Source organism: Colletes gigas, unplaced genomic scaffold (genome assembly GCF_013123115.1).
Source record: "Colletes gigas isolate AHSC1104 unplaced genomic scaffold, ASM1312311v1 Colletes_gigas_Sc00012, whole genome shotgun sequence".
In the NCBI taxonomy this organism is placed as follows: domain Eukaryota; kingdom Metazoa; phylum Arthropoda; class Insecta; order Hymenoptera; family Colletidae; genus Colletes; species Colletes gigas.
Window position 1 is genome coordinate 1004726 of NW_025106641.1, and position 24563 is coordinate 1029288.

The 24563-nt window shown below is 41.2% G+C and overlaps 1 protein-coding gene across 7 annotated transcripts in view; it reads left to right on the forward strand.

The window, feature by feature from the left end:
- Window positions 1-24563, forward strand: part of LOC122398680 (TLD domain-containing protein 2) — a 76104-nt gene that overhangs the window by 39917 nt on the left and 11624 nt on the right. For 2 of the 7 annotated variants that reach the window (XM_043398773.1, XM_043398772.1), the window contains exons 6-16: window positions 1101-1258; window positions 1347-1739; window positions 1830-2027; window positions 2098-2454; window positions 2538-2689; window positions 3568-3738; window positions 4816-4982; window positions 6272-6307; window positions 7048-7210; window positions 11795-12023; window positions 13258-13344. In XM_043398773.1, the coding sequence (XP_043254708.1) occupies window positions 1101-1258; window positions 1347-1739; window positions 1830-2027; window positions 2098-2454; window positions 2538-2689; window positions 3568-3738; window positions 4816-4982; window positions 6272-6307; window positions 7048-7210; window positions 11795-12023; window positions 13258-13344 (2111 nt within the window). Of the gene's footprint in view, window positions 1-1100; window positions 1259-1346; window positions 1740-1829; window positions 2028-2097; window positions 2455-2537; window positions 2690-3567; window positions 3739-4815; window positions 4983-6271; window positions 6308-7047; window positions 7211-9524; window positions 9818-10526; window positions 10708-11109; window positions 11335-11794; window positions 12024-13257; window positions 13345-18585; window positions 19482-24563 lie in introns of those variants that run through there. The other 5 variants (XM_043398774.1, XM_043398775.1, XM_043398777.1 and 2 more) reach the window with 5 other exon arrangements.

Genomic DNA, 24563 nt, shown 5'->3' on the forward strand with positions numbered 1-24563 from the left:
CATTGGAGCATCGAAGTGCGTTAGAGAGGAATTTCATGGAACGTCACGGGTGGAAAAAAGGTTGAAGATCCGCCGTTCGATGGCGCCACGTCGCGATATTGCATTCGTTGCATGCATCGATGCGCGGAAAATTAAATCCAGAGAACGGTAGAATCGAACATAGGCATCGAAAGACCTCACGGTTTGCATTCATAAAGGAATAATAGGTTTATATAACGATATTATACAGCTTTATATGATTACGACGCATATAGGAAAAGAGAACCGACGGAATCGATTTTCTGGAGAGTCCATGTGTCTCTTTCTTTGTCTCTCGTGACCTATAACTAATTCAGTTTTGACAGACCCTTTAATCGATAGTCGCGATTTAACCTAGTTGAATTATCCAATACATTCTTTGTGCCTTATATTTTTTTTAATATTGGAATTTGCTTCTGAATTTAGTAGTAGCAACACAAAAGCATTTGTATCCTAAAACCTTAGTCGTTAACTTCGTCTTCTATCTTCTATCTTTATCGAATATTAACTGCATATTTTTTTGTTATTACCAAAAAGTATTTGAAATTTTAAGAATTGAGTAGCTCTTGTTTTGTCGTCGTATGTTTCTTCGAGGAAGTGATACGAGTTCGAAAGAAACACAAACGTATTTAAATATTTAAAATATTAGCACGAGTCGACGTGTTAGCTTTTATGTAGTCTTTTTTGAGTCATTCGGTACACATGTAGGATACGTCAGCTGATCGGCGTAACGGAAATTACGGAAGCCAATATGGCGTTTACCGTATAGCAAACATAACCTATAAGCTGTCAGAAAATACGATGAACGTTGATTTAACGTCAGTTGAATCACGAATGCTACTGTCATGCGATCATTCGATATTCTTATTGAACTTGGTGATATTACCAAGGAATTCGATCACATAATGATACTCGAACGATTTCAATCGACTTAAGTTTCCTATCATAGAGATATGTATATTTAAAACAACAGTTTCTTTCTTCTTTTTGGGCATGGGTAGGTTGTAGCTAGTAATCGTAGAAATAAAAGAATATTTTATTAATGATTCTATGATGATCTAACGTTATATTGTTATTTACAGAACTGTTGGATAGTTTGAGGCCTGTGTCACCTAAACCAGGTCATATAGAACGAGTGAAAACTCCTCTTGGTGTTACAAATGCAGTCATAGAGGAGGAGGAGCAACCGTTTAAAGAAAGATTCTTAAAGATCAATGTTCGACATATCACAGATGGTCAGGTAAGGTATAAATTTTAATTAATTTTCGTTGTATAATTCTGCATAACTTGTGTCTTTCGGTGACACTAAATCTGTGGTTTGTTCACAGGGTGTTGTCGGTGGAGTGTTATTAGTCACACCAAATGCAGTGATGTTTGACCCCAATGTCTCGGATCCGCTCGTAATCGAACATGGTGCCGAATCTTACGGAGTAATCGCACCGATGGAATTTGTAGTGAATGCCGCTATTTATTATGACATTGCACACATGCGTGTCGGACATACGGAATCTGGAACTCTGGATAAGAAGCCAGAAATATATTATATGAAGAAACCCTCGCAAAACGACAACCGGAAGTGTCAGTCGCCGGGAAAGGACGAGACTTTCCCAGAATTAACGGCGGACGACAACGAGAGTGTTTGCAGCTGTGCTGAAAGAGATGGAGATGCTTTTCCAAAGGCCTTTGAGAGAGATCTCGTTACACCTACCAATCTTCAGAATGTATGTTAATTTAAAGTAATAAATGGAACAACAGTTAGCCAACAATTAGGTTAGGAACGATAAATAAAAGTGATGCTCTTTGCTCTGCAGGAAGAAAACACAACGACAACCAAAGATAAAGAAACAGAGAAAGAAGAGACTAAAGATGCCTCTAGCGGTGGTCAAGGTAATAGAACGTTAGAAGAGCGTAGACGTTCTATGCTTGACCATCACTGGGCAGTTCCTAGTAAGGATCGATGTACATTATCGGTAGAAGATGAGCAGCAGGATTCGTTGAATTCTGACAAGGTTGGTTCGCGATCATTATCGAAATTTAATACGATAGACAGCTCGATCAACGTTGACGATCTGCTTTCAGGTTGACCCCGCGAAGTCGAAGGCGATTCCCGAAGACGAAGAAGGATCTCTAGTCAAATTGTCATGCCACGACTCTGGTATCGACATTCGTGATCTCATTCCCCCTTTCCCAGTAGTTCAGCATATCCCCTCAAAGAAAGTATACTCAGACGCAGATATTGTCTTATCTTCAGATTGGGTCCCTCCTATTACTATTGCACCGACGAACATTACAACTGATTCGCTAGACGCTGGTTCCGCCATTAATGGTAGGAAGAAGGCGAGTTCGGTATCTTTTAGCTTAGAGAGTAATGCGGAGGAACCCGAGAAAGATGAAGAGCATAAAGACGACGACAAACAAGAAACGCGTAAAAATAAGGTATCGTTAAAATCACTGTCACTGTATTTCCAGTATTATCGTAGTAATATTATATAACACATTTGGTCCTATTTTTTTTTCAGATGTTAAAACGATTGTCGTATCCATTGTCGTGGATGGAAGGGTTGACTGGTGAGAAAGAGGAGGAGAATAAATCTGGATCCGACAAAGTGTCCAGCCTTCCTAACAGTGCGGATTCTCACCATTCGTCAGTGTTCAGTAAAGTCTTCTCCAGGTGATAATCTTCGTTACATTAAAACCCTAGAATCTTTACGAACTTCTTTCTCCCCCAATAATCTGTTCACGTGATATTAACGTTTTTCCAAAATTAATAATTATGCTTCTGTATTTCACTTTTTCTTATCCATCTGTATTAGGAATGAGTAAAACGATCGTTAAAAAGTTTGCATACTTCACGTACAGGGAAGATCGGTTTCGATGCTCGGGCGCCTCCTTTACATGGTGTAACGTTTATTTCTTTTTTATCACGCGTGTGATTGCTTACTGCTGAATTTTTCTAGAACATTTCAATTAATATCTATCTACGGCGAGTCTGAGGCTACTCGTGATGAAACGTGTGTTGCATGCATTATGATAATTATTTTTCAACAATGTTTATGAAGAAACTTACTCGTTTAAAAGAACGGGTTTCATTATGAGTATCCTCGTTCGTTAACGTATAGAATATTCATTAGTTACTTGCTGCCTAGAAACGAGTGGCTTATTGCATTTGCGGTACGCGTTGGGATAGATTTCTTTTTAACTTATGGAAGGAGTAAACGAACCAGGGGAATGCGTACATGCGATGTTTCCAGCTCAATCCAGAAGTTGTCCTCAATAACCTAGTACCATCATAGTCCGTTCTTTTGGAAAAATGAAACTGTTTTTTTCATAGCCTACACCCGAAAGCCTCGAACAGTGTCGACTGTGTGAGGGCTATGGGACTATAGGACCTTGTATTGCAAAGATTAGTGGTTATGGTTTTGTCACGAAGGCTCGAACGTTAAAAAATAGGTTTCGATTCGACTGTGATGGTAATCTGTGTTTAATCAAAAGCTTTACTGTCGTTTCCAATGTAACTAACAAAGAATATGTAATGGTGGTGGATATAAGCTCGCCGATCAACCTGGTGAGTGACTTTAGCTCGGGCCTGTTTGCTAAAACTCCCAGCGAAGAGAGTGGTGGGGGCGGTAGGGCTGGAGGAACACCTCCGCTTACCGCCTCCTCTCTCTCCCAGGACTCCGGCAATCCTCAGTTCTCACCTGGTCCAGGAGGGTTTATGGGGTGAGTTTGGGCCCGGTCCATCAACCAGCAAATTGTTGTATCCACTTCATCCACGTTCCCTTTTATTAATCTCCCTGCTCTTCCACTCTTTAACTCTAACTGGCTCTTACATTTGGGTATCGTTTCGACAGCGTTTATCTTATTAGACCTCTAGTTCATTTTCATAGGGTTGGGACTTGCTGTTGAATATTTTGTACATTCATGAAGTATCTGAATATCCGTACTACAGCGGTACCCTGATCTGATACATTGTCGATGTATACAACTGTATATACATACACACGTTTACATTATGTTTGCCTCGACTCACGTCAGCTTTACTTGGAACCAATTAGTACGTAAATTCGGGTTACGACTGTGTCGCATTTGCATCGGCAATATCTGCATATCCGGATAGTCCTAGCCCTAGTCTCTTTCTGTATATTAAACACCACACGTGTCTCATATACGTATTCTTTTCCATAATCTCGTCACGCAGTTTACGTTCATTTCCAGGTAGACTTAAACGTGAGTTTCCGTAACTCGTTCTACCTTGACGCTTCTCACAAGAACGCTCTATTTTCTCTCTCTCTCCTTGTTTCGCTATTCCCTTTACTTTAAGCCTTATCTCGGGGTTGAGATCCAGCCCCTAGACTTCTTGCTCCTGCTTTCAGGTAAATGTTACATCTTTTCAGAATACTCTGCCAACGTTCGACACGACACATCCGCCGTTTTTTACCGTTCTCCGATAACAGTACCGCTTACAAACAACACACGAATCACCAACAAAAAAAAAAAGTCGAACACAGCCGTGTTTTTAGTATTACATCCCCGAGCAGCCACCCAGTTTATTTCTCGCCGTTTACACGTTGAATACGATATTTACCTTGAATGTTGTTACATCCCCCCCACCGATTAAATGTTCTTTACTGTGCGTTGCAACGTGTATAATGCTCGTCGCTTCGAAATCACGGCGCACGCGATGGAATTTACACGACGCTTGATGGAAAACGCCCCCGCGTGCTCTGTGATTTTGAGACGCCGCGACTCGAGCGTTTGTCGGATCGACGATAACGCGTGTTCATGGTTGCCTTTCAGACGATCCTCCGTGGGCACGTTCATCAGACAGCAACCGTTGACTTCGTCGGGCAGCAGCAGCGTGGACAGCAGTCGAGGCAGCAAAACGTCAACGACTGCACCGCGATTGGACTATCGCAGCATGGTCTCCGTCGAAGACATGCCTGAACTCTTCGTCAGTTTCGACAGTAAGTGTCGCCTGTGGCACGCTCACCGTCGTTTCATCAACTTTGTATTTTTTAACTCGACGCATTTTTGGAATGAATCATTGATCGTGGACACTCCTCACATAGAATACTTTTTATCTTGTACAGGACGTTCCGTTTTTATCTAAAATTGGAGCAGGTACTTGACTGTTAAGAGTATCGATAACGAAGAAATATATCTTGTATATCTGTCTCCAATTATAAATAACAATTGAACGCTCCTAGTATTACATATTTCTCAAGTGGCGTGTTTTGGTGTATAGATAGCTAAGAAAAATTGAAAAATTCAAGACACGCCATTGTAGAAACGCCCTTTGCCCGAAAGGGTCGATAGTTCCATAATAAATTACACGTAGCCCACGAATACATGAACAGAAACGGCATTAAAGATGGCAAACGGGATTACATATCACGCACTGCACACGCTCGTATGTATAGACGGCTTTTTAAACGATCTCTTACTTTGCTAGTGCATTTATTCTCCCTTTGAATTTTTCTAGCGCTTTTGGATTCGATTTCAACTCGTTATCGAATTTGTTTTTTTTCGAACGAAATGTTATCGTCGTTAGAGAATTTTTAAGCGAGCGGTATTGACATTCGCGACCAAATGCGCTTCACATTACACTCGAAACGTAGTTCTCGATATTTTCTATGATTTTTCAAACTCTACTCGTTTGTCATTACTAGTTTTCTACATCCAGAGTATCGACTAACTTTTTATCGGGATAGTTATCTGGATAAAATACTTTATCCGATGACTATCCGGATAAAAATCTGCGCCCACTTTTTATCTACACTTTACTGTATTTAATGTGTACGGTCACATTCGTGTGCGGCGTTCTGCGAATCTGTGCCATGAGAATTCAGAATTCACAATTGGAACGACGCTGTTCCAAGCTGTCTCGACTTTTTGACACAGATTCGAGGAACAGTCAGTCTTGTATCATGATTACTTGGCTCGGGCTCCGGGGTCCCTTTCATAGTGATTGCGGGGTCCAGGCACGAGACACTCCATTATTAAATTCGGTTGTTGGTTAATTTAAAGGGGAACATTATTGCGTCCCCAGGATCTTGAAACCCATTGTGCAATTTGTACTTGGATTAACCATTATATACCATCAAAGATTCCTCCTTATACTTTGCATATGATTCATCGCTAATTTTTGCTACGTTTATGGGTCTTTCAGAACAGCACAACGGGTTTCATGGATTCTCCTGCCCAATGAATTCATACTAATGCAGTAATGTCATATGTTTTGTTGTCCCTCTAGTCCAAGCACCTAATTTTCCCGAACTCGAAGGCCTCGGTAGGTTCATACTGTATTAGCTTGCTTATCCCCTCCTCCTACTCGTTTCACGACCTTCACAGACATTGGCTCGCCATTATCATTGATTTTTCGCTCTACTCGTACCACTTTTTTCTTTCTTTCTATTGTCGTGCCGTGAGACTGTAATTGCACGAATCCACTGACCGTACTTTTGCTCCCACTTACGGTCGGTTCGCCACTTCACCTTGCACACTGTGTATCTACCATTGTATGTGTGTTGAAACCGTACATGTACTTGCTCTGTTTAATGATCGCCAACACAATTATCTGCACCTTGCAGCAATTTTCTGATTTAAAACTTCTGTTACCCGCGTGTCTAATAGGGCTGAGATTATTCGAATAGTAAAATATTTAAATAGCATTCGAATTTTGATATTTGAACTGTTCAAATATTCAATAAGGAGTCGCAGCTCTATTATCTACTCGCGATGTTGTGTACGTCTCGTTTTGGTGTTTGTGCGTCCGGTCAATGGTCGTTAATATTTGAGGTATTCTCCAAAAAAGGGCTTCTTAAATATATTTTTCTTTTCTTTTTTTTTCTTGTAACCGACTATGTGCATACAGACACAGGAGATGTGTCTTACGAATAAGTATAAATATTTATTTAGAAAAATGACGAATAGAATATCGACAGAATCGAGCCGTGAATAAGCAACAGTCGAATCAAATATGCAAGGCACGTGTTACATTATTGAATCGTGTTCTGTCGTGTTACATAGAACTCATACCACGACCGGCACGTTCTTGCGAGGATCCGCCATTGTACCTGAGACTGCGAACCGGAAGACCGAAAGACAAGAAGATTCCGCGTTCGACGCCTATAATGAGCTATGGAAAGAAGAAGCTACGACCTGAATACTGGTTCAGCGTACCGCGTAACAGGTAAATAAACTTTTCATGCACTATTTTAATGTCTTTTGTATCTATACAGTCACAGATACTCCTGTGTATTGTAGTAGAGATCTATCATGTGAATTTTAATAGCTTCCAAAAATATCTTCATGCATTGACAATAATCAAAACTTTTATTTTTATTTATAATTTCTATGGGTGTATTTTTAAACTACTCGGAAATGATTGGAATCCAAGTCGTCACGAATTCTGAGTATCGGTCATTGTCAAAGAAACGTTTCCAATCCGTGTCTATTTCTGCGTTTCCCTTTACCCGTAATTTCCGCGGAAACGTGGCTCCCGGACCGGAAGAAACGATCAGCCGTGTGCTCGGCTCCTCTAGAGAAGTATTTTCGTACGATGTTTCCAAGAGGACAAAACGGTTCGGATCTGGCCATTGCCGACATTCTTGTGGGCTCGGGCGTCGTGTTATTTTTGTAAATTTGAACGACGAAAACCCCGACAGCGTCCAGAACATACGACCAAGTCACGTGGTATGCTACACGAGTCGCAAAATAGATCGCGACTCCGCCACCGGATTCTCTATTTATACGCCCCCTCGTCTTCTCATTAAAGTTTGTCAACACCGCCATGCGACGATGACTATTTTTCACATAAATCCACGGAGACCCTTGTTTCGCATTCTTCGAATATTCTTCGCGATCATTTTTAGGTTAGATTATCAACGCGTTCGAATACTTCACATAAAGTGTTCGAATAGTGCTAACTCTGCTTCGCAAATCCTTGAAACCGGGATCGATATCGCTGATAATCCCTGTTCAATGACTGCCAAAGCTTCCAAGATCATAAATCATCCATAAATATTTATACAGATCGGATTAAAAGGAAAATTCTCGGACCGTCTTTATAATCTCCCGCATACGTTGTTTTTTAAACCTTGAGACTTCATCGACCTCTTCCCTTTGACGATTAACCGTCATCGATGATAGTCACGTTTCATTGTAACCCGAGCGGTGTTGTTTTCGTGGAGAGAAATTTCGAATATTGTTCCAAGGTTTCTTGGAATCAGCTTTCGAAGAGTAACGGTTAAAAATGACGATCGAATCGTACGCATCTGGTGGCTGTAAAAAAATCTCATTTTACGAGGAAATCGTAAACCTATTTTGTGGTCGTCGAAGTTTTCGTAGCCCTTGAACGTTTTATTTCGTACGCGACACGAGTATGCTAAATTAAATATTAAAATAATCAGATAATAGGTATCTCTGGCGGCATATACCAACTGTGACAACGAAATGTAAATATTCACGCATGTAGTTACAGTTATTTTTTCTATTATCTGCCTACAACTGTGTACGAACACCGAACACTTATGCATACGACGATAGCCTGAATGCATGATGTAATATTACCTCATTACCGCAATGAAGATGATTATAACTGACGTATCCAGTTGTTGTGACCATACGGTACGAGTTTAACATTTAATTACGCGTACAGTAAACCGCCAACGGGGAATAGAGACATTTAATTTTGTACAGTACAGTTACTAATGAAGAAAAATACAAAAAGTTTGTATTTCTTTGAAATTGAAATATACCGGGTAGTCCACGTAAAAATAGGATAGGGTTAGGATTGTATTCAAACTAGAATTTTTAGTTTCAAGAATTTTTTATTAGAAAAGTCCCATTGCAACAGTTTCAACGGAACCTAGCGAACAAGTTGCATAACGAAATACTCTGTTAGTTGTTCCTAGTCGGTAAATTCACCCAAACACCGTAACCTAACCCTCGATTCCCTCTCGATGTCCGATCAGATTTTGATACGCGTACGTTTTAACGGGTACACGTGAATCTAACGAGCACGTCACGTGACACTAGGCGTATCGTCGAACGTGCTCGCAAAACTTTTCCGTTCCATGCTCGACGATCGAGATATTAGTCTAGTCGCGGAAAGAAATCGCGTCGGGGACGCCGCGTTACCTGTCCACGCGATTTGTTCGAGAAAAAAAGATTTTAACTTTCTCGGTGTCAGTGTTGCGTGGGTTTTGTGTCTGTGTGTTTGAATAGCGATGGGATCAAGCGTCCAATAGATCCGAATCTTGACCACAAACCTTCATTCGTCGAATCGTTTGACGAGCCTAGTAAAAAAGACTATATTTATTAAGAGGCATACGAGTATCGCGTAAGAATCGTTTTATTTGTCAATTTCATAAAAATTAAAGAGCTGCTCGAGTAATCTTGATGATCAATTGTCGATTGCAGGCATGAATTAGCTATCGGTTGCAATTAAATATCGCCCAACCGTACGATACGCCTTCAGCATTGACACAGCATTTGTGTTTCATCGTTTCTCCTGTAGGCGGCGCTAGTCGTAGGCATTCGCTCAGATTCGTTGTCAAGTTCGAAACGAACTTTCTTCGTGAATACAACAAATGAAATTCTATCTTTTTAACGATAGTATTTGAACCTGTGAATTGAACCTTGGGTATTGAACTTGATCCCATCGCTGGTACAACTGGTGAGCGTGCACGAGCTCTCTGGAACGGTAATAGCGTTCGACACGGTGATAAACCAACCGAGAAATCGAAAGGACGAGTCTCCCTGGTTGCTTGCTGACCGTCACGCGTTCAGAGATTAGGTAACACAGCTTGGCAGTAGGTACAGCTGGTCCAGGCTGGAAGACTATGTCTCTTGCGCTGTCTTGCTTAGAGAGAATGTACTTATCTCTTTCTAACTTCTTGTTGCTTCACGGTGCTCGGCCACAGAGGCCCCTAGCTTGTTATCTGCTACCCTGTTATCTGCTACCCTGATTGATGGGGAGAGAAGACTGAGAACTCCGATAAGTGGAAGAATGCTACCTATTGTTCTTCCACAGACAAATTTCGAGGAAGTTCCTTTTTAATAATGAAAGATTTTTCAAACAAAAGTTAAATGACTTCGTAATCCGATGTAAATTTTTCCCAGACTTGAACTGTATTTGAGAAATAGTCTATTCTTGATACAAGTCCATTGATTGCAGTTCTATCAATAATGTTAACCTATAAACTGGATTTCTTACGCCATTGTTTTTATTAATGTCTGACAACATGTATTCCTGCGTATGCAAAATAGGGATTTGAATAGATCGTAGTCGAGCACAAGCAAATGATCTTGATAACCGGTTTGCAAGAAGGAAGAACAAGGATTTTGAGATTATTATTAATCTTCGGATAGTGCGTCGGATAAGATAATATTAATGTTGCTACGAGTACACTGCAAAATTCCTTTTTATTTTTAATTATATTTATTTTCTTAAAATTTTCATCTTTCCGAACTACGAGCTATTCTGGTTCTCCTAATGTTAACTCGCTTGTTTCCGGGTATTCGTGCAGCACCGATGGCGTCGTCTCACATCCTCTGATCTGTAAATGCCAATGATAGGAAAACGTCAGTCGGGCTAAATGGTCTTTGTTTGGTAACGCTCGAGGAGAAAAGAGTCGAGTTGAATTTTCAACGTACACGTATTGCAATCGACTTACGTCAGCCCAGGTAATCGCAACAAGTACTTACACGCGATTCAGCCGTGAGTCATACCCGTTAATTCCTCCCCGTCGACGCTAACAAATGTCGCATTAGGATTCTCCTCCGTTGCGTCACCGTGTCGCTCTCGTATCTTTCGACGATACGACTGTCACGTGACGTGCACCGTTCCTCGATTCTCCCTGAATTTCCGCGGCATTGTGATCGTTGAAAAAACAATTGCGTTTGAGCGCACCGCGTGTCTGGTTATCGTCCGAAATGCAGTCGTAGTCGAGCACAAAAATAGCGCCACGAAAGCATTTGCAAGAGTCGCGGCCTACGGTGCGGTGGCGTCTCTCTATTTCCCGGGAGAAAAAGGAGGTCGAGACACGGCGGTGTGTCGCAGCAGAAACATACGGAACGTCCTTGCAGGGCCGTCGACGACTGAAACGCGAATCCTTACGAGAGAAAGTTACGAGTCGGATCGAATATAGTAGATACAGTGCGTTCGAGTGAACTTGTTTGAGATATAAAGACGCTCGTTCCGTATATCAAGATGAGTTGGACGTTAAGCTCCGTCGGCAATGTGGTGAATTTAGTTTATAACGAGCACGTGTCGAACGCCGTGAGAAACATCCTGCCGTTCGTTCATCGAAGGTAGCGTAATGAAAATTATTTTTTATTTTTCTAAAAATTCGATCGTAACTTTTATCTTATCTAGTCTTTAGATAAGACTAGATATAGTCTTTATACCAGGTAATAGTTGGTACTGTGGAACAATTGTAACAAATGTTTAATAATTTAAGAAATAAAAGAAACAATTCATTCTCATCTTCGTTCGTATCAACATTTTTATCATAGCGAGGCAATGAGCTATTATTATCACGGTTATCTCGATCCGTCATAATTCTTCTCGCCCGACGCTGATATTGCACGAGTGTTGACATTCAAAACAAATAACGATTCGATGTATAAAACTTGCCTGGTGTAAACATTCCAATATTTTTGTATTCTGATCTTAAATGAGAATTCTATAATTATTCTTTTTTTATTATCAATCGGACGGAGGCAACGTTCGAATCGCCAATTAACATGCACGCGTTCTTGTTGTTTACAGGGTGGACGACCTCTATAGGTTCATTCACGCGTGGGTGCCATCGCTCTATGGAGAACTCGACGAGAATTATTGGCGGGAACGGGGCTACATCCTGTCGGACACGGACACGGACTTGTCCCCCGAATTGTCGCCGCACGAATCCGGGGAGGGTGGCGAATCGACGGAAGAGGGCAAAGCCCGCGTCCAGGACGGCGACGAGATCTCCGACCTGACGAGAGAATCATGGGAGGTGAGTCTTTCGTTTCGATCATCTCGTAGCTGCACTTCATTCGGTGCCGTTGGGACCTTCGAACCGTCCAACGTTTCATTTTCCCATTAAATCGTTCGTCGTTACCACACTGAACGCTTCGACTGCTCTTAAAACTTGGAAAGAATGCACACTAATATAACAATTTCAATTAGAGAGTATTCTTAATAGATTTGCGAAGTTCTCCCGGTGAGAATGAGTCCAAACATGACATATTTTGGACTACTTTTAATAATAAGTGTAGCACTGTCCCTCAGGTTGGGACATCATTTTCCCTATCGCTTTAATTATATCTTACTCGTTCCTACTGTTTGCCTATCGATCTCAATGCTTCCAACTCGTTGTAATTGTGCCCGTGTCGAGTCTGTGACAACCTGAAAGACAGTTCCATACGTATAATTAAAAGTAAACCGAATGTAGTCGTGTTTGGACTCATTTTCATCGGAGAAACCTTGCCAATCCATTGGTAGTGCTTGCACGAACATATAAAAATATAAAAATTCATGATTCAACATAGTTCAGCGTGGTAATGTACACTCGCGTCGTAATCCATTAATTATTATTTTATATCCATTCGATTATCGTCTTCGTGAATTTGTCGTTTATTTCGATCGAGTTATTACTTCGGTTGAATCATTATGTGGCACCCTTTGGTACGGTTTTGTTTCTCGAGCACTTGTGCGCGTTCACGAAGTTTCTTCTTTTTGGTTTCCCGTCGTCGAGCGCACCAGCTTCGTCTCTCGACATTCCTCGGTTTTCGTTCGTTTCATTGCACGGCTCGTCTCCGCACGATCATCATCCAGCATCATTCCAAACATAGCACCGTATACATATATCGTTTCTTTATCACCTTGTAAGCATCTATCCGAGCTTCTGTTTTTTACGGCCGATGAATTTTTCATTTTTCCAACAAAGGAAAGTTAGCGTTAGCGTGTGCTCGGTACGTCGATCCTCGTGTCGAAGCTATCCAAGTTTCGTGCTTCGAGTAAACTTTTGCCAGGAAGTGCAAACACGCTCGATGTTTTCTTAGCGACGTTAAAATTTGCACGCTTAGCCAAACGTGTGTGTTCGATATGTAAACGACTGGTACCCGTCTCGGTGCCCGGTACGTCGTTACAGAATTCTCCTGTCGTTCGAATCGACGCGAGGATCGAACGTGCTGGACGGCAAGCCAGTAAAGAAATCGCTAAAAACGGCCGATTATATTGGCTAACAGCTGATCAAGGCCCCCTACGTAAAGCTGTACAGCATCCTGAAGACGTCGAGTACGTCGGCGGATTCCGAGCAGATCCAGGACCCGGAGGTACCGAGTTTCCCCGATCCTCCCTTTTTTTTACGGTCGTTTTACACAAGCACCACTGATTGCTCGATGTTCAGTAACGCACCTCCTAGTTTACACAGCCACACCCCCTTCGCTTGTCACGATTCTACGGTGCACCATTGTCGGCGTTGCTGCCCCACCCATCGTTGTCGATCCTTCCGTCGCGCGATTCGCTTAACCCTTTGTCGTCTCGTTGATCAAAATTCTCGAGAACCTAAACGGCGGCCCCATGCTGTATAAGGCAAAGGACCCAATACTAACATAACAGCTACTTCCCACTCCCCCCGCCCCTCATTAAAAATCTTCGAAAAGATGGGAAGATCGGAAAACACTGTTTACGATTGCTTACGTAAAACTGGAAATCCGGTTGGTTAAATAAAATCTATTCGTGGTCTGGAGCATTGAATATAATAATTAGCGTTATCCGCGAATGCTGTAACATTTACAGGTATTGGGTCTTTTACCTTGCCTGTTTGTGTATAGCTTGGATTCCACCACCACCCGCGTTCTTCGCAGACACATTGATCGTTGATTAACGTTTAGATCTCGCGGCATGATTCACAAGCTACTGCACCGCAACACACCACACAGTGCAAAAAAGCAGTCGGTTTGTTTGTCTTGCGAGACGAACGACTGCCTCTGCATATCAGATTTTCTGTTGTAACGATTGCATAGCTTCTATTTACAGCCGACAAACTAATGCATACGCTTCGAATATCTTTTGGATCGAAGCGGTTGCAACTAGTTTTAATAATGATTTGCGCGATAGTACGGTGCTCGAAACAATTACCAGATCAGGTTCATCAGTGACAGACATCGTATGCCGGGCAGAAATCTGATGCAGACTGTTTGAGGTCGTAGGGAAGATTATTAGATCATAACTTCATTCCGGTAGAGAAATATGTCGAAAGAAAATATCTAACCCATCTCTGTTCCGTAACCATGAACCATGTAGCGAAGAAAACAATTCGATTTGTTTTCTGAATTTTTCTATAAAAATCGCACCCTCCAGGGAGGAAGGTTAATGAGTCGTGAATGCTTTTCGGATGATCTTTACCATGACCGATTTATTTCCGGATGATCGTGCGTCACTCCTTCCGTTCAACGGTGGCTGCATTTGCCAAATATGTAGAAATTTTCATCGCGAACGACACTAGTCCCCGGAACAATGAGAGCAACAACTGCGAATCGCAATCTATTTCTGACCAGAATTCCCCGATCCATCGAATGACCGAATATATCTGCGTCGTGATAAAAAAAAAAATTCCTCCGCGTTCTTCGAACATTCTATAGCTGTTTTGTTCGCCCGACCCTGTTTTTCGATCGTTAGAAATCATCAATTCCGTTAATCGTAGCTAATAATAACGCGGGCGGAGCCGTGTGCCAACGTGTGACTAATGTAAATTTAATGGCAATTCTTCGAATATCGAACATATTTTGTTCGGTATTTTTTAGTTCCAAATATTTCGCGGAAATATAGTAAAAAGTTTACGTTGTGGTTAGAACCTCACAGTGTTTGTTAGAGGTTAGGTTAACGTATCAATTTCACTGGAACTGGAATTCTTTTGTCAGAATAATACAACACTTGTCGCACGATAATGTAGTATGAAAGATTCTGTAAGAGCGTGTAAGTAGAATTCTGTACCCTGACAAGAAAACCAGGGTCATGAGGGCACCCTCGGCAGTACGTCCCTCCTTTTTCCAAGTGCCCTGGCCGATCCTCCTTTAAAAGGGGCAAACACGCCAAGAAGAAGCACACGACCTGCTTCAGGCATTTATTTATCTCTACGTTTCTGACAGGTGCTGCAAAAATGTCATGGTTATTTTCACCCGAGCATATTCATCGACGCCAGTGACAATGGAAATCACGAAATCACGTCGTATACTCGTCCGTTAAAAATCGATGTCAGCGAAGGCGAAACTCGACACCAAAAGCTATTTATACGCAGCGAAGTCCGTTGAGTCTCGGAATCGTCCTTATCTTTTGCAGGCAGCTATAGCCGACAACGAAAGAGAAGCACATCGAGTGAGAGCGAATGAGAAAAGAAACACTGTTTTTTCAACTGTCGTCTTTCACGCTTCGCTGGCTTCGAAGGCTTCGAGGGGGGTATCCCCCCCCATTTGAAAGGGATAGAAATGTTCGACTTTCTCGGAATTACGTCTGGAGTTCGCTTCGAGAATCATCGCTGCATTCGCGTCGCACGAGAACCACAGATATAATCTTCGCGGTAGATAGTTTGTTCTAGGCTAGTACTGGTTCGTGGGTGTATCTGGACGAGGTCGGTGCACCGTATTCATCTAGCAGGAATCGCGTTTTGTTTATCGTATCGCTGTGAGTGACTATCGCCTGGCTAAAATTATTCTTCATTCAGCCATGTCGCGCGCGAACATCGTGGAGTTGGCGGGAATGGATCCTCGCGTGGGATCGCGCGGGAACATCGTGTGTATTTGAATCGGTATAAGGAACCGTATTTACGAAACTGTTTGGATTTCTTCGAACAGATTGATCGATTTGTTTTAGCAGATGGTATAAAGAGGACTTTGTACCCGTCGATGCGAGGAAAAAATAATTCCAATACGAATGAAAAATTACGAACGATACGAGTCCATAAATAAAGAACCCGGGGAGTCGCGAACGACAAGCATAATAAATGTGTAGTAGGTCGTATAGATAAGAAGAGGCTTAAGAAGAATCATGACCCTCCAAAAAAGTTTAACTTATCGCAGTAAGCATTAATATTTTCGCACGTACGATCGAGGTCAGGTTAATAACAGCGTATAACTGTATCTCGCCTTTGAACCGTCACGTATCTCTACATTATGTTTTTTTCCCCCCAACTCGAAACTCGATTCACGATGCAGAAATTGATGCAACAACACACGGTACAAGACACGTAAATTATAACATTGACTCCCGGGTAATAACTAAAATTATATTTTACATCCGGTAAGGACCAAACGCTATCGACTTGAAATTTTTATTTATATCCAATACTTGCCTCTAAACGACAATTTTATTTTTATCGTGCCTGGATATACTGTAATTAAAATATTAATACAAAACTGGATCGATAATGCACAAAGCGCGATAAACAGCGAGACATGATGAACCCGATGAACCCGATGAACTCTTCCAAAAATGAAGATCGATGTTTCCGTTCTCGAAATTGTTTCCCCATCGGTTCGAGGACGCCCGCGGAATCTTTAACCTTCGTGGCACAGTTTTTCGGCTCGTTGCCAAGATTCCGTCTTCGTTCCATTAGCCAGAGGCTCGTCTCTCTGCTAAAATTGCTCCGCGGGGCAAGAAAAATGGCGCCAACCTGTAACGCGCAACTGGATCCCGTCAGAGTAAACAATACATTCCGGTTTTTTTCCATCTGTTGCGCGCAATTTTAGACGTACAAACACATCGTGTCGTTTCCTCCGTAGATTTTCCTCGTGTCCTTTCTCTGCTTTTCGAAAGTAGAGTCGTGACGATAAAAAAAAAGAAACATTTCTTTGTCCGAAAATAAATTTTCTTACGGTTCGCTCTACGATCCGACGTCTCGACGTTAATCGTCCCGCGTTTTCTCATCGTGGTTCGAAGAAACTTCGGGGAAACGCAAGACCGCGTGCATAGTTTATATGCCGGCCTTTAAACGATGAGAACAGAAAGTGCAACTACGATACGATGGCTGCACGCGAGCAGCTGGTTTTCTCAAAGCGAACACTAGTTAAGAATTAATTCCGCGACAGCCTACATTCCTACGGTGCTCCGTACTCCCTGCAATTGAGGGCTCGATCGTGTTTATCGCTGCACGGTGCACGTATACCAGAGAGTAAAATGGACCGTGAATCGTTAAGAGAATTTTTAGACAGCATTATTTCTTTTTTTCTGTTTTATTTTTGGCAGTATTGTTACCGGACGAATTCCATTAAAATGAGTCAGATTCGTCGTTTCTTATCAGCGCAAGTAAGCACCCTCGTCGCGGATACGTATTTACTTTTTTAAATCGACAGATGGCATTTATGATTTATAAATTGAAAATGGACTACGGTTTAACGACGCATAATTTCCAACTTGTGTTGCTCATAATCATCACGTGTGAAAAAATTAAATTTACGATATGTCGGTCATGTTCGTTTCGTGAGGTGTGAATTAGCCTTAAGTAGCTCTGGCCACCACTGTAAATAGATGAACGATCTCTTCTCCGAAAAGGTTGTGAATTGAAGTGAAAAACAGTCGATTATAATTTCATTACATTTATCGTGTGTCACGCTATTTGCTTTGCGTTCCGTGTGATTATGATACACGTCGAACATAGAAACGTGAAATTGCGTGTTGCACGTAACAAGAGTACAGATAAAATTCTTATCTATATAAAACTATCACGCGTTAAATAAAAATATTATTTAACAATTATAGAATAAAATATTTTATGAGAAACGGATCAAAATTCATAGATTTCTATGCAATATTTTTTTTGTTAATAATATATCGTACAACTTTATTCGGATCTGTACCTTGTTTAATGGGTTAAAATATGTCGTGTGCGGAAGCACGTGATTTTCTCAATTGGCACTCCGGACGGCATAAAATAATTTGAAAAGGAGGGAAAAACAGAAGATTGCCGTAGCCACGATGAACTTAAATTGAGTTAGGAACTAATCATGCAGTTAACTTCTCTTTAAATGATCATTAATCGAGACAAAGACGGTAAATATGTTCAGGGACTGAATAGAGTTTGAACATGCAACAGAAAACTTGTTCGACGGAGGCAATATTTGTTGTTGCATTCAGTGCGGACGTGACCATTTGCACGTACCGTTGGTCACGTAGCGCACGAGGTAGCACCATAAAAGCTTTAGCTCTCTATTCATTGTCGAATTTCGTGAAACCCTCATTTAAAACTAATCGGTGGAAGCAGAATTTTCCTTCGAATCACAAAGCGCGTTCAACCATAAATAAGTAAAACATAATAACAATATCAAACTTCGGTTTCTATACGGTGAAAGTAGGAGGCTAAATAATCTGAAAAGAGTTACAAACTTTCTAAATATGGAATTTTAAATAAATTAATTGGTTACTAAATTGTAAAAGCAGAAAATAAAAATGAAATATGGAATTGTTAAATAACCGTGTTATCGTATCTACCGTTCTGCTACAATTACCAATAAACGGTATAACAATTTATTGTACTTTTTTACTTGAAAAACGGTCAGAACTTTGCAGTAGAACTAAATTACTTTCCATTAATGAAACATTGTTCGAATAACGAACAGTTTGGGAAACAATTGCGTTTATAAACCCACGAAAGGGTTAATAACCCCGTTTGAAAAACAGAAATGCGACACATGTTCGTCGAGATTGAAAAAAAAAACAGTGCTTGGCAGTCCGGCCGGCTAACCACGTGCTGCGCAGTGTCGGATGCGCGTTGCAGTGCTCCGTACGCCCTACCCCCTCCCCGCTACGCCTTTCCCCTATGAACGCGTATTAGATTCACCCCGAAAGCGTGAAGCTTCAGTGTTGCTTCAGTCCTCGTCGAAGTGAAGCGTGCATCTTGCGCCCCGCGACAATCGATACACGTAAACCGAACGAAGCTTGTCGAAGTCGAAGCTGTATCTCGCGAGAAACAACTCGAGTCGGCATAGTTCGAAGTTTATTTTTATACGTACAAGATTTGTGCATGTGCACGAAACTGTTCATTGAAAGAGAACCCACGCGATAAGCAAGCGTTATACGTTGTAAATTTTTTCTTGGAATACGGAGAGCTTAAAAATTTGATTGCTCGACATCGGTGACGAGGACGGTGACTCGTCACCCCGGAGAAAATTTAAGTCGAAGGAGGCTTTTCGTGCGATATATATTTTCGCCAACGCTGTATTCAGCGTTTCCACCGGGCCGCTGTTAGCTTCTAGAAAGTTTCGAACGATCGAACACTGCCGTAGCGAGGTCTTCGACCGGTGTTAAAACGCGAAACACAACGTTATATAAACCGTGTACCACGGTAATCTGTGACAAAATAAGAGAGGGACTGACGAGAGAAAGTGAACCAAAACTAAGTCTAGTCAAAATGCCGAAACCAAAGATTCCCAACCCCATCACGAAGCTCTCGAAGTTTCTGAAACAAAGGACAAAGGTAAATAGAATTTTTTCCGCCTTGTTTGTGTGTTATTTTTTAACAGAGTCTACTGAATATTTCCATCGAACGATATCACTGAAGTAGGGCTGGAATTATTCGAATGATTTAATATTCAAATGCTGGGAATAAATTCAGACTTAACGAGACGCTAATGTGTTGTTTACTCTGGTTAATAGAAAACTAAAAAATCCAAGTAACGTTGGTATTGGAATATTTTTACTTCCTGTAGTTAAACGATGGTTCAACGTAAATATTACTTAGATTTGTAATATAGAATATAGGATATTTAATTAACCGGGACAATGTAATAACATCAGTTTTTCAATGATAAAATAGGTTGCAGCATTCTTGAAACGTTTCTTCCTTCAACGCACGCTCGAGACCCTAAGAATTTTGTTTCTCGATCACGTACTCGAGAAAGTCTTTTACCATGCGAAATCCGGTATCGGAAGAATAACACAAAAACATCTAAAGAATCATCGACGCAAATATGTGTCGCCAACAAATCATAATTGTTTACATATGCATGTAGATAACAATTACGTTGGTAGTTACACAAGGCATTCAACACTTTTTCTATTCCCATAAATCTGTCAACGTAGGTCAATATACGATACGTATTCTTCGACATCTGACTTCTCCCCCTTATCGTGTATATTTTTCTTACGACAATCACAATTTGTTCCCACGACTATCCAAACGCCATAGTTTTAATAAAAGGTACTAATGCGTAAGCTAGTCGTAAAGTATAATTGTTTCGCATCTATCGATAAGTTGGTGTTAGGGTAGATAAAAATATTTTCCTTATTTATGAATGACTGTCTCTCGTTTTAAAGGCGGTCGATTAGAGTTCTTACAATCACGACAATTTTATATTTATAATGAAAACTTGTTTATGCATCAACCTATTATTTAAACGGACATGGCGGGCAGAAAAATGCGCAGTGGTTCGCTTGTTTACTTGCAACCGGTCCTTGGCCGCGCCTAGGTCCACCTTTCACAGAATCTGGCTGCGTTCGATACACGATCCGCTCGAGCACGGCCAATCTCCCACCGATGTTACGCAACAACCATACTCGCGGCATTAACTGCATAAACACGACAAGTGTTTCGTTTATCCGAGGGCGGATAATAACGGGAAACAATGAGCCGTGCTGCGTAAGCGAACGAAACGACGGGCTGTTTCCTGCGTAGCAACATAGATGGGACGAGGATTGAAACTACGAGAAGGGTAGAATTCATTCCATACGGTTAGGCAAGCTATGGTGCTAATTCGAACGTTTGACGCGCGTAACCATGCATATTAAATTCGATAATGACAATAGTAACAAAAGTTTGGTCCCTCGAGTCGTACAGGCTGCAGTTTCCTTTCGTCGTCTAATATGGACAAGCAAGGTTACGCCCACGTTCTTACGCTTCTTCAAATATAAATTACAGTTCGGTCCGCGCGTCGGCGTTAACGACGACGAGACTGACGGGTAATGGTGCGTCGTGAAGTTTTCGTTTCGATACGCTTTTGGCACACGCTCGAACTTGGACACGTTTCAATTCACGTGAGCCTATATAGACGCTGGGTTAAAATAAAGCGAACGGGAGAATATCACGAATATTCCGAACAATTCGTCCGAGCCCCGCGTTATTGTCTTCCAAAGTTAACCTCCAATAACCAAAGTCGTTTTCGATCGTCCGTTGTCGGTGTACGCATAGGTACGTATATTTTATTTAACAGTCGGGAACTGATGATTTATTAACCGATGAATAATTTAAGCTGCGAATTTTTTGAAAATTTTGACGACTGTAACGAGCATACGTTTCAATAACGAGCATGGTCACCCTTCGCATTTCGAAGCATGCAGTTTCCTGATCTCCTTGAATCTTGAGCGCTCTCGGGACCGATTTTAATGCCTTTTAAGGACCGATCCGCGAATCCTGAACGACCGACTTTCTGTAAACAAATGAATCGACGGACAGAACCATTTTAAGAAGAAAAAAAAAATACTGGGACAAGAAAATTCTATATTTGGTCATACACTGACCCCGTAGCTGTTGGGTCGAACGAAGTCTTCCCGTTTCTTTCAACAGATGGCGGTAATTGGGCCATTAATAGTTGACCTGACCCATCCCTCAACAGGTTGTCTGCCGGACCAATATCAATGAATTTTTTCCAGACAATTGGAAAGCCTCCTAACCTAAAATTTGTCATGACATTTATTTTTATAACCTCATCGAAATTCATGAATTCTATCCAGATTTAGTTTCTTTAACATCTCACCTTGGGAATTAATTCGTTTAGACATTCTTAAACATTTCTCATGACATTAAAATAATATAATGTTCGACGAACAAATAATCTCCCAAAATCAGTTTTATTATTTTATTTTTGCTATTCTGTAATCGAACCGTAAAGCGTAATTAGCCTAACGACGCGTGTTCAGTTATCCGTTCTCGATCAAGGCGAATCGATGATTCCCGCTGTTTGCTTTAATTAACATTTTAATTAACGTCGTCGCAACTATCGTGCAGACGTCGCGATCTATTATTATTTTTCCTTCGCGGTAGCCGGTAAATAATGATTCACATTATTTATGCTTTCGAATGACATGTAATGCATTAGGAGAGTTACTTAATTTTTTATATATTTTTATTGCATTATGTTAATACTTTACAGCGGTGTAAAAAGAGACCTTGCTAGTTTAAAATTAGTTTAAATATTTGTACGTGTATTCTCCAATGTTATGCAGCCGATTGCTGTGGCAAAGAAAACGCGTGTTCAGTGATTTCTTAACGCCATCTTGTTTTTTTTTTTTTAGCTTCGATAGTCGGAGATTCCTCTCGACTGGTACGGTCGATATTCATATTGTAATCGACCACATTCATATTCGAGTCCGAGCGATTGCATCGCAGATTGCAGAAGAATCGTGCTATTAATTCGCCGGTAATAGTTGTTACTTGCAATTTTATGAGTGTATATTCAGAGATGCAAATGATTAGTAGAGAAAAACGCTGGGATGAGAAATCCTCTCGCGTTAAACAGCCGTGTTTACGACCGTCCATCAACGACGCTCGAACAACATTTTCGAAATGATTGAAATAACTATGCCCCGAAAAAAAAACCCGTTCGACCATACGTTCCCCTCGATGTCACATAACTTTTCTACAAAATGCTTTCTTCGTAGAGCGGATAGTTTTAAAAATTATGGTGATTTTTGAAAGCAAAAAAAAATTTGTTAACGGTATAATATCTTCGTGTACGCTCGATGTTTACGATTATGGTCAAGTTATTCCCCTTTCGGTGGCCGCTGAATCGACGCAATCGTTGCATCTCGTTTCCGTGGAATTGGAAATTAAGGACGATTATCAACCAGAAACGAGCCGTCGAGAGTCGATTCCCGCGGCTTATTAACGTCTCATCGTCGAATCGCAGTTGCATCGAAGGTCGATCGAGAATAATCGCGCGAGGCCACGTGCTTCGAGTCCCTCGAGATACACGCCCGGTGGAATTCGCTTGTACTTGACATTAAGCTGAAAAGGGGGGAAGGAAACTGGACGAAAGGTCCTTTTTACGAACTTCCCCGATGGTCGTTTCGTAGAGATCGGTTCCGAGTGACTCCTTCGACTCTCAGTGCTGAGCGAATCATCGAGTCAGTTGGTTCTACGGAAGGAATTCGGTCGCAGTTTATCGAAATCTTCTGTGTCTTGTATCAATTCGAATCACCGTCGATAGACGAGTCGTTAATTAAAGTTTCGTTTATGTTTCGAAAGATACGGTGACCAAGAAATTAATTTTAATCGTGAAGTTTCTAGCAGAGAACGCTACCGGATCCACCATGATCGCCAATCCCTGTCCAACCCTTAATTACGTGTTTCAACACTCGTCCAGGATGCTCTCGGTGAGGCAATAAAATTTCGTTGATCAAAGATTGTATCGATGGTCATTTAAAATAAATATTATCGGTAAACCGACGATCGCATCGTTCTAACCGACTTTGCATCCGCATAAATAAGTCATTTTAAGTATTTTTTTGCAGCGTGCATCTCGATTGCCTGCCACGACCTCGAATATCGTATGTTGAACGATGGTTTCAGCTACTCCGCAGAGAAATCTTGTTATGCCATCGATAGGTCCAACGCGAGACACCTCGATAAGAGCGTAAGAGGATCAGCCGGGGAATTTAAATTTCAAATCCAGAATCGCACACGCGACGATCCGTGGATGAAAACAATTTGCCCCTATGAATGATTCAATCGCACTTGTGCACCGGAATGTAAATAACTAAATTCAATGCCCTTTTTAGACACACGTCCAAACGGTTGAAATTCAGGTTAACCAATGGAAATAATTCAGTATTCGAAATTTGAATCGAGTAACAGGAGGTGTACCTTTTTTTATCCAATTTATCGAGACACAACAAATGCTTCATGTATCTTTTATCGTTCGATATTTGTTGAAATTGCCCAAGCCCGGGAAAAAATCTCCACCGTAAAAAGTTGTTTTGATTGCTCAAACAAAAAGAAAAATGTGAATCGAATCACTGCGTCATTTATTCGCGAAGGTTGCACAATGCATAAGATATTACACAGAAATTGTATGCACAGCGATATTGAATAATTTATATGGATATGTTAATCCGACGTCTTCGAAAACTTCTTTTTTTATTTCTCTTATATTGGTAAATAAATTCTCCGTCGAACTTGGCCGATGCAGCTCGCGTAATCCTGTTTCTCGAACATTACGGGAGACACTCGGTGGACGTATTTCAATTTGTGTCCATAGGGCATCATATAACTGTTCATTCGATTCTCACGGACTCGTTTTCAGACAGACTGGTTTTTGCTTCACACGCGCGCCCTCTATCCGTGGAACTCCGGCGTCCCATTATGCAAAATGTTTATCTCGGATCGAAATAAAAGTAGAAACTATCGATAGTACAATAAACTTTCTAGAACTCGAAACATCAGATGTAGACACGACACACATTTCCATACGTTCGAATAGAATTTTTAAATCACCTTTTTATCATCGTGTATTAAATCTACGAACATACAGAACGATTGTAGTAAGTAGGTTATAGGTTATAA